The following is an 11,175-nucleotide window of genomic DNA, read 5'->3' as shown; positions in this document are numbered from 1 at the left end:
AGAGAGAGAGAGAGAGAGAGAGAGAGAGAGAGAGAGAGAGAGAGAGGAGAGAGAGAGAGAGAGAGAGAGAGAGAGAGAGAAGGGAGCTCGCGTATATATATAATTATGTATTTGCGAGCGCGCCTGTGTGTGTATGTGTAAACGTGTGCTCGCGTACATTCTATGTATATGTTTGCGTGTGTGTATGTATGTATTGATGTATCTTCCCGTGTGTGTGTGTGTGTGTGTGTGTGTGTGTGTGTGTGTACTGGCGCTCGCGCGCGTTTACATTTATGTGTGATCATACGTACAACCGTGTGTGTGTGCTGGATGCTAACCAATTACCCATCACCCTTAAAACCGACTGCATTAATTTCTCAACCATCACACCACCAATACAGCGGTCTTTCCCTGAGTGATATATTACTACTAAATACCACCCGCTATTGAAGCCATTGTCCCCTGACTCACTGGTATATTCTATCCCAGACCGCCCAGTCGTCTATACATCTATGACGAAGCAGATTTATTCAAGTGGAAAGCTTGACCCGCAATGCAATTCATTGTCTTGCCATCAGACGATTTATTCTGGTTTTATTGCCACTTACTAAAGCAGTTGTCACTTACGTTCCACTGCCGAAAACAACTGGATCAAACGAGTGTGGTGAAAAAGCTGCCATGTTTAAAGCATAAGGAAAGATATTTGAATTGTCGATAGGAGGAGTTCGACAAGGTTGTCTGTTTTGTTCGTGCCTGTTCACGTGTAGGATATGTTCTTTACTCCACGGACGCTAGGTGTCTCGAATCACTGTGCTGATTTGAACCACGGTGTTTGTACTTTACTGTGACAACAAGGGAATATAATAACTCCTTATTGTGTAGATGTTCTATACGTTGATCGACCTTTGCGTGGTATTCGTTTTTATTTCCTTCGGAAAATTAGGATTTCATTTTTGTTTTAAAGTTCAAGATAACTAGCTACAGCATTTAAATGGTAATCAGTTGAACATATATCATGATCATGTGATGGAAACCCCATGGACACATCACGGATGCATTACGGATAAGTCACGAAAACGTCATTATAAGTCATAAATATCGAACTTACTGAACTGGTAACGTCACTTGCAATAATGCAAATGTTTTGTTTTCTATGTTACAAAACACACTCGTGGAATCTATAAAAGTGAACGAGCATTCTCCAATGGCGAGGTGCCTATGGTTATTAGTGTTAGGTAAGAGAGCACCCTAATTTTATATAAAAATGTAGATATAGCATACCATAGCATACTATACTATAATGTAGCGTAATTTATTAATTTATAGTCTAGTGTATTATCTTGGTGTAGTGTGGTTTACTCTGTATGGTAATGTAGTTTAATGTATTGAATATAGTATAATCTAGTTTATTGTATTTTATTATTTTATTGTGTATTGTATTGTATTGTATTGTATTTTATAGTGTAGTGTAGTGTGGTGTAGTGTAGTGTAGTATAGTGTTAAGATGTAATGTAGTTTACTGCAGTTTAATGTATTGTATTGTAGAGTAGTGTCACGAGGATCCTATAATACCCGTAACTGAATAAAACTCGATTATCCAAATATCTCTCCTAACTGTATATCTATTAGATCTCTCTGTATCGGGCAGTCTATACCCGAGTGGCTCGGCTCTAGGTATATCAGAGATAAGATCTTATATAAATATATAATATATATAGCACTAGAAAACACAACAAAACACAATACTCTTTGGAATTTGTATTAACACTACGCTGACAAATATACTTGCCGCAGTAGTTAATTAACAACAACAAATAATAACAACCCAGAACTAATCACTTAATTAGTTAATCACTAGGTGTCTAGTTTACACAATATTCTAATCACTTCACCGTGATACAACACGCACACGTGTGATAATTGAGAAACGCTTCCAGGGGAACTTAATTAATAAAGGAATTACAACTCTATTCCTAACTGGTTAATTTTTAATTAACCTTTAACTACTCATTCAGTAACCTTGTAATACAGAATTAATACTGGTACCTATCACAATAAAGACAATAACCTACAGTTTACCTAGGTCCTCTAGGATGACCGGCTAAGCTTTATATTACCAAATACTCGTATAAAATATTAGACAGTGAAGCCTACAATTTACTTCGTCAGTTTACCGGAAACACTGTCTAAATAATATTGGTATAATACAGTATTAAAATATTTAAAGTCACATCAATCACATCAAGGTTATACAACAGAGCAGAAAAATATATTTACCACGTCCGGACTGAACTTATATATTTCGTTCAGTGGACGACGTCCGTTTCCCCTGGATACTTCCAATGTTTCTCCCCGATATATCTAAAATCCTAGCTATTTATTACAAAACCCGAATATCGCCTGGGGGCACATCGCGGTACTACCCCTATCATGGGATATTTCCACAGAGACCAAGACGGCATTTTTTTCTTAGATGACCAGACTTACTGTCGCCATTCCGCTAGGAATACAAGGTCGTAAAACAGAACTCGCGGAGGTATTACGTAACCACTGGCCACATGGCCTCCACACTTGGTCTGGGTGTGTATTGGGAACAGCTCGACCACCGTCGCGCGGGGGTATTATGTAACCCAGCCGCACACGGCCCTCTAAAACAATTAACATCGCCACAGGCGAAAAGATAAGAGCATGTTCCGTCACAAGTAGTATAGTATAATATGGTATGGTATAGTAGAGTATAACCTTGTTTATTGTATTGTATTGTATTGTATTGTATTGTATTATAGTATGGTGTATTAAGATGTAGTGTGGTTCAGTATAGTGTTTTCTAGTGTAGTATAGTGTAGTCTAGTGTATACTAGTGTAGTGTAGTGTAATGCAATGTAGTGTGGTGCAATACGGTGTAGTGTAATGAAATTTAGTGTAGTATAGTATGGTGTAGTGTCGTGTAGTGTAGTGCTATGCAGTGAAGTGTAGTGCAAGACAAGGGTAGTGTAGTGCAATGCAGTCTAGTGCAGTGTAGTGTAGTGTAGTGTAGAGTAGTGTAGTATGCTATAGTATAGTATGCTATAGTATAGTGTAGTGTAGTACAGTGCAGTGTAGTGTAGTGTTGCACAGTATAGTGTAGTATAGTGCAGTGTTGTGCAGTGCAGTGCAGTGCAGTGTTGCGCAGTGTTGCGCAGTGTAGTGTAGTGTAGTGTAGTGTAGTGTAGTTTAGTGTAGTGTAGTGCAGTACAGTGTTATGCAATGCAGTGCAGTGTAGAGTAGTGTTGTGTAGTGTAGTGTAGAGTAATGTTGTGTAGTGTAGTGTAGAGTAGTGTAGTGCACCATAGTAAACTGTAGTGTAGTGTATTTAAAAAAGTTTCTCTACAAATTATCATCAAATTTCATAGGTTATATGTTGTTTTACAACGCAGGTGTGAAGACAACTGATGGAACAGCCAACGTAGAGAACGCACCGTCTCAGTGTACTGCATTATCGATAACTTCGATAGCAATGCAGCTAAAGCTGTGCTAGTGTTTTGTCGTCACCCCTGTATTAAAGGGACAAATCCTGCGTTTACTACAATTTTTAAGATGTTATCGACCAACAGAGACTTTTTAACGATTGTAATTACATATCAAAGATATTTTTCTGCATAAAATATCAGTGGCTGTATATTAAACGTGTTTCTGATCGTTCTAATATTTGTACTAGGTTAAATGCTATTTTATTTTATTTTATGCAAAAAATATCTTTGATATGTAATTACAATCGTTAAAAAGTCTCTGTTAGTCGATAAAAACTTAAAAATTGCAGCAAACTCAGGAATGTCCCTTTTGAAACTCAGTAATATGTTTTAATATAAGATTTAACATTCATTATAGAGTTCCTTTTTCACGCAAACGGGCAATACATCTATCACACACACACATTATAAGTCCTAGATCGAAGAAAAGTGTAAGTTCATAGCTGCACGTGGATATATATATATATATATTCATCTCAATGCATGTTTAAAAATTTTTTTAATAAAAAACAACAACAACTAATATCAGTATATGTTTTAATATAAGATTTAACATTCATTATAGAGTTCCTTTTTTTCACGCATTACATCTATTATAAGTCCTAGATCGAAGAAAAGTGTAAGTTCATAGCTGCACGTGGATATATATATATATATATATATTCATCTCAATGCATGTTTAAAAAAAAAAAAATAATTAAAAAACAACAACTCGGGAATGTCCCTTTAAAACTCAGTAATATGTTTTAATATAAGATTTAACATTCATTATAGAGTTCCCTTTTCAAGCAAACGGGCAATACATCTATCACACACACACATTATAAGACCTAGATCAAAGAAAAGTGTAAATTCATAGCTGCACGTGGATATATATTCATCTCAAAAATGTTTTGAATAATAATAAAAAATCTTATTATCACATTTCATTTCAACTTATTTTCGTGCTTATATCCAATTGAGGTTCAAGCACGCTGTCCTGGGCACACACCTCAGCTATCTGGGCTGTCAGTCCAGGACAGTGGTTAGTTGTTAGTGGTTAGTCAGAGAGAATAGGGTGTAGTGGCCTCACACATACCCACTGAGTTGGAGCCGGTACCGGGCTGGGAACCCTGTACCTACCAGCCTGTAGTCCGATGGCTTATCCACTGCGCCAACCAAGGCCGGTATAACGTCACAAACTATTTGTTCATTCACCGAATATGTTTATGGTATTAGAGATATCTAATTCGGCGGAATTCTTTGTCCTGTAATTTCAGTACTTTTTGTCTGCCTCATCTCCAATCATGCTGAGTCATCAGAATCGGCTGACATAGAGGAAGATGACATTGACGCTCGCCTAGGGTCCACCACCACAGTCGTGTGTGTTGTGACGTCAGCAAACACAGGCTTCGTCGTGAGTATCCTGGCGCGCGCTTATAAAACTCTAATCTGAACTCAAAATTTTAATAGAATGAATGAATTAATATTTAACGACACCCCAGCACGAAAATACATCAGCTATTGGGTGTCAAACTATGGTAAACGCAAATCTAAAGTGATGATCAACATCAATATAAAAATTCAACAGTTAAATAAAAACACAGTGTAAAGAACTGTGTAAAAAGAAAAGAAAAATTTAATAGAGACTAGGACTTTAAAGGGACATTTCCTGAGTTTGCTGCATTGTAAGATGTTTCCGACTACAAAAATATTTCTACGATTAAACTTACATATTAAATATATTAACTTGTTTACAATATCAATGTCTGTGGAGATTGTCTTCAAATAATTTCGTACGTACGAATAATAAAATGAAATAAAATGAAATAAAATAGGAAATAAAATGAAATTTAACCTAGTACAAATATTAGGACGATAAGAAACACGTTTAATATACAGCAACTAATATGTTATGCAGACAAATATATTTGATATGTAATTACAATCGTTAAAAAGTCTCTGTTAGTCGATAACATCTTAAACAATACAACAAACTCGGGAATGTCCCTTTAAGGCCATGGCAAATCCATACAAATTGTATGCTTGTGACGTCATTAGAGATTGGGTTTGGACTCTAAATGTTTTATAAGCTCGAGTCCCGGCTTATGTCCCGTGCTAGGTTTCATTTAGTAAAATAGTATGTGAGTGGCAGTCCTCTTTATGGGATTGTAAGACTGATGGAATCTCCAGTAAAGAATCTCAGTATAAAACTCTAATATAGACTAATAGTTTTTAAAACGTTAAAGTTTGTTTAGTTTAACGACACCACTAGAGCACACTGATTTGTAATCATCGGCTATTGGATGTCAAACATATGGCCATTTTGACACAGTCATAGGGGAAACCTGCTACATTTTCCCATTAGTAGCAAGGGATCTTTTATATGCATCGTCCCACAGACAGGATAGCACATACCACGGCCATTGATATCCCAGTCGTGGTGCACTGGCTGGAACGAGACTCTTCTAGTCTATCATGTGTTAAGTTTTGTCGTTCAGATTTATAAAACATTTAGTCTGTCGGGGCATATCGAGATTTCTGGAGGGAGGTGGATACCCCTAATACCACGACAACCAAAAAACCCAAAACAAAACATCGTTGGAATTAGCAAAATGAATAATCGAAGCAAAAAGTTGCTAGGTTAAGATAAGGGTTAAAAAGCTGTAATAGACATTTTACAACACTGTTTTAAAGGGACATTCCCGAGTTTGCTGCATTGTAAGATGTTTCCGACTAATAAAATATTTCTACGATTAAATTTACATATTAAATGTATTTTCTTGTTTAGAATATCAGTGTCTGTATATTCAATGTGTTTCTGGTCGTCTTAATATTTGTAAGAAGCCCAAACTGGATTTTGTCTTCAAATAATTTTGTACGTACGAAAAAACATTATTTTAGGAAACAAAATAAATTTAACCTAGTACAAATATTAGAACGATCAGAAACACGTTTAATATACAGCCACTAATATTTGATGCTGAAAAATATATTTAATAAGTAATTACAATCGTTAAAAAGTCTCTGTTAGTCGATAACAACTTAAAAATTGCAGCAAACTCAGGAATGTCCCTTTAAAGGTCATATGTCACCACATTGTTCTTGCTGTTAGGCCAAACAACATGTTTATATTGCTGATCTCTGTTCAGTGCGCACGTCGATTTTGACCTTGCGCGTCAACATGTTTATTTATTATTTTCAAATTTACCGCTGTAGCTATAACAGCGCCCTCAATACGAGAAATAAATCTGCACTACCTCAACTAATAATATTGTGAGATATCATGATATTTTGTGTTCAAATAAGGTCATTTGGGGACAAAGTTGACATCATTGATTCATTCATTTCAACTAAAGTATCCACACTTAATTTTTACCTCTATATATTTCGTCTTTACCGTAATCTATATTCCGTGATTACTATTTCTGGATGCAATAGATACCAAATACATACGGAAACGTACTAATTCTAACTTAATATTACAAGTATTTGTGAATTTGGTCTCAGGTTCTTTGTTACTCCCCAGGATGGTTAGCAATTTCAGCAATGTAATACAAATACAGGGTTCGAACTTAACGGTCGCCCGATCGCCCCTGGCGACTGAAAACGACGACGGGCGACTGAAAACCACAGTAAGGTTGCCCGCCTGGCGACTGATTTTCGTGTTTTCTCTTATAATCTGTTGCAATATTGTTGTTTTTTTAGAAAATATTATTCGGGCAAGTGAAAATAGAGCCGGGCAAGTGAAAGTGCTGTCACCATTTGCCCGGATGCCACTCAAAAAAAAAAGTTAAGCGCAGACACTACAAATATGAGCAACAGAGGCAGGTTCTTTTTTTGTACTCGATACAACATTACTCTGATGGTGCGCCATATTTTGGTGGAGTGTGCTCATCTTAAAGACACTAGAAAAGATATATTTGGACAAAGAAATGTGATGGAATCATTTCGATTCCATCCAGAACTATTACTGCAATTTTTACGTGATACTGACTTTTATTCTAAATTTCAATTTTATGTATCTATGATATTTATAGTGCACAGTTCTTTACACTGTGTTTTTATTTAACTGTTTAATTTTTATATTGATGTTGCTCATCACTTTAGTTTTCTTTTTAGCATAGTCTGACACCCAGTAACCGATGTATTTTTCGTGCTGGGGAGTCATTCATTCATTCATTCGTTACAACATGTACAACCAATAAATTAACAACTGCTTTTATATGGACGAAATACCGTAAAGGGACATTCCCGAGTTTCCTGCATTGTAAGGTGTTTCCGACTAATAAAATATTTCTACGATTAAACTTACATATTAAATATATTTTCCTGTTTAGAATATCAGTCTCTGTATATTCAATGTGTTTCTGGTCGTCTTAATATTTGTAAGAAGCCCAAACTGGATTTTGTCTTCAAATAATTTCGTACGTACGACAAAAATAGTTTTTAGGAAATAAAATGAAATTTAACCTAGTACAAATATTAGAACGATCAGAAACACGTTTACTATACAGCCACTAATATTTTATGCAGAAAAATATACTTGTAATTACGGTCGTCAAAAAGTCTCTGTTAGTCGATAACGTCTTAAAAATTGCAGCAAACTCAGGAATGTCCCTGTAAATGATGTCTATAATAAAAGTATGTGTCCAGAAATGTATTAAACAAACACATCGTTTTGATTAAAATATTCTAATGGTTTAATCGCACATGTACTTAATTTCTTTGTTTATTTTCGTGTATTTCTAGTTTAAAAAAAAATCCTGTTGTATATAGTACCCTCTTTTCCTTAATTTCATTGTTATTGAAATAAATTGGTATACAGATTTTAGATGTAAATGAAAGTATGTATACATTACTATTATATTAATTGTCGCCATTTTATTATATTTTATGTAGGTGAAGACCTTGTAATTGTTAAACTTGTGCCCAATCCTTTTGTTATTTATACAATAAAATGTTTTCAATCAATCAGCAATAGCAATTAATTTAGTCAAGCGACACTTTAAATGTGTAAGACAAAATATATTTTCAACGTATGTATTTTCGACCCTAATATGTTTTCGTTTTTTAAATTATTTTTAATTATAGATTTCCTGGACATTCGACCATTACGACCCTGCGATTAGAGAAATAGCTATTAAACGGTCTTCAAAGTATACAATAGACTGGTCATCAGCTAACAAATACAATTTTAAATCAATTTTGAAAATAGTAAACGTTACCTATGACGATCAAGGGCGTTATACCTGTAGATATGGAAACTTGTGGAATACCGCTAATGTTGTCGTTGAAGGTAAGTTTAATTAATTAATTAATTATTTATTTTGTTCGTTCGTTCGTTCGTTCGTTCGTTCGTTCGTTGAAGGTAAGTTTAATTAATTAATTAATTATTTATTTTGTTCGTTCGTTCGTTCGTTCGTTCGTTCGTTCGTTCGTTCGTTCGTTCGTTCGTTCGTTCGTTCGTTCGTTCGTTCGTTCATTCATTCGTTCATTCATTAATGTATTCGTTCATTCATTCATTCATTCATTCATTCATTCCTTCCTTAGTTCGTTCTTTAATTCATTATTTCATTCACTATTCATTCATTAATTATTCAAACTTGATTTTTGCGTTTATATTCAATCACGGTTCAAGCAAGCTATCATGGACACACACAAACACATCTCATCCATATTGGCTGTCTCTTCAAGAAAATATATTAATTAATATGACACTGAATACTAATAGAAACGAAAATGAGGATTATGTTTAATTGGTAATCAGAATAGTTTTATTTGATTACATTACGCTCCATTCTGTGAAATGATAAACGATATATCAATCCGAAATTCTTCTAGATCTTAAAGGGACAGATCCTAGTTTTTAAACACTACAGCATACTTTTTACTATTAAAGCCGTTTATGATCACTGAAATCAAACATTACTTATATTGTATTGTTTCGATTATCCATTTCCGTACAACCGAAGTACTTCTGGTCATCCTGGTTTTCATATTTTTAAAAACGCACGTTCGTCTGAGAAGTAGCGTTTATGGAGTCGCGTTTTAGTCTATTTTAAAGGGTATTTCAACGTCACGGACTCTTGTTTCACTCTTTTGTATCCAAATTTATTACAGGTTTGAAAATTAACCAAACTTAGTGTCCATTTTTACGGGTTGAAACTAAAGTTTAGGTGAAAAATATGCCTTAGTGTTTAAAACTAGTGTCTGTCCCTTTAGTGGGACAGACCCAAGTTTTTAAACACTACAGCATTATTTTTACAATTAAAGCCATTTATGATCACTGAAATAAAATATTACTTATATTTTATTCTTTAGATTATTCATTTCCGCAGAACCGGTGTGTTTCTGGTCATCCTGGTGTTTTTAATACCAAAAAAAGAAGAAGAAAAAAAGAGCATTTTTCATATTTTTAAAACCGCACGTGCGTCTGAAAAGTAGCGGTTTATTGATTCGAGTTCAAGTCTATTTTTAAGGATATTTGCCAGTTTTAACGTCACATTTCATTTCATTTCAACTTATTTTCGTGCTTATATCCAATTAAGGTTCAATCACGCTGTCCTGGGCACACACCTCATCTATCTGGGTTGTCTGTCTAGGACAGTGGGTTAGTTGTTAGTTGTTAGTTGGTTAGTGAGAGATAAGATGGTGTAGTGGCCTTACACCTACCCATTGAGCCCATAAGAACTCGCTCTGGGTTGGAGCCGGTACCGGGCTGCGAACCCTGTACCTATCAGCCTGTAGTTCGATGGCTTAACCACTGCGCCACCGAGGCCGGTTTAACGTCACAGGCTCTTCTTTCACTATATTATAACTTTATCCAAATGAGTTACAGGTTTGTAAATTAACTAAACGTAGTGTCCATTTTTTACAGGTTGAAACTAGGGTCCGCGCCTTTAATGTGTCAATCCCTATCTTAAAACGACAATAAATTTAATTTAATTTAATAATTTAATCTAACGTGATAATTGTTTAGCTGCACAATTATAATGTAATGTAATGCCTTGTCTTGTCTTGTAACTTTTATCATGCTCCTATACCACTAAGGTTTCGAGCATGTCTATCCCAAGTCCCGTCTCTGGATAGCCAGGGACCTGACTTGGGGCAGAAAACTTTAAGGACAATTTTGAAATTTAAGCCAAATCAGAAAAAAATAAAAGGGTCCAATTATAATTTACATAAAACATTTTTTAAGCGCATTCCTAAACAATATTAATATATACTTTTATTCATCAAAAACTCTAATGCTTTTTAAATTTAGTCGCAAGTAATGTAATGCAATGCAATGCAATGCAATGCAATGCAATGCCATGCCATGCCATGCCATGCAACGCAACGCAACGCAACGCAACGTAACGCAACGTAACGTAACGTAACGTAACGTAATGCAGTGTAATGTGATGTAATTCAGTACAATTCGATGTAATACAAGTCAACACAACGTAATAAAATATATGCTGATAGAAAGATAAAATACAGGACCACACCAACGCTCACAGAAATGATTAAAGGCGCAAACCCTAGTTTTAACCCGTAAAGATGGACACTAGGTTTGGTTAAGTTACAAACCTGTAACACATTTGGATAACGTTACAAGAGTCTGCGACGTTGAAACGGTGAAATATAGTTACAAATAGACTAAAACACGACTCCATAACTGTTATTTCTCAGACGCACGTACGTTTTTTAAAATATGAAAAAT

At 35.1% G+C, this 11,175-nt stretch overlaps 1 protein-coding gene across 1 annotated transcript in view; it reads left to right on the top strand.

The window, feature by feature from the left end:
* Nucleotides 1-544: 544 nt before the first annotated feature.
* The window catches only part of LOC121386776 (fibroblast growth factor receptor 4-like), a 47,362-nt gene continuing 36,731 nt past the window's right edge, over nucleotides 545-11,175 (top strand). Inside the window, exons 1-3 of the mRNA XM_041517787.1 lie at nucleotides 545-1,214; nucleotides 4,748-4,884; nucleotides 8,562-8,766. Coding sequence (XP_041373721.1) covers nucleotides 1,133-1,214; nucleotides 4,748-4,884; nucleotides 8,562-8,766 — 424 coding nt within the window. The 5' untranslated portion in view covers nucleotides 545-1,132. The remainder of the gene's footprint in view (nucleotides 1,215-4,747; nucleotides 4,885-8,561; nucleotides 8,767-11,175) is intronic.

This window comes from Gigantopelta aegis, chromosome 12, assembly GCF_016097555.1.
Source record: "Gigantopelta aegis isolate Gae_Host chromosome 12, Gae_host_genome, whole genome shotgun sequence".
NCBI classification, from domain to species: Eukaryota; Metazoa; Mollusca; class Gastropoda; order Neomphalida; family Peltospiridae; genus Gigantopelta; species Gigantopelta aegis.
Note: the sequence above shows the minus strand (reverse complement) of the source record. Positions and strands in the feature narration are given on the sequence as shown.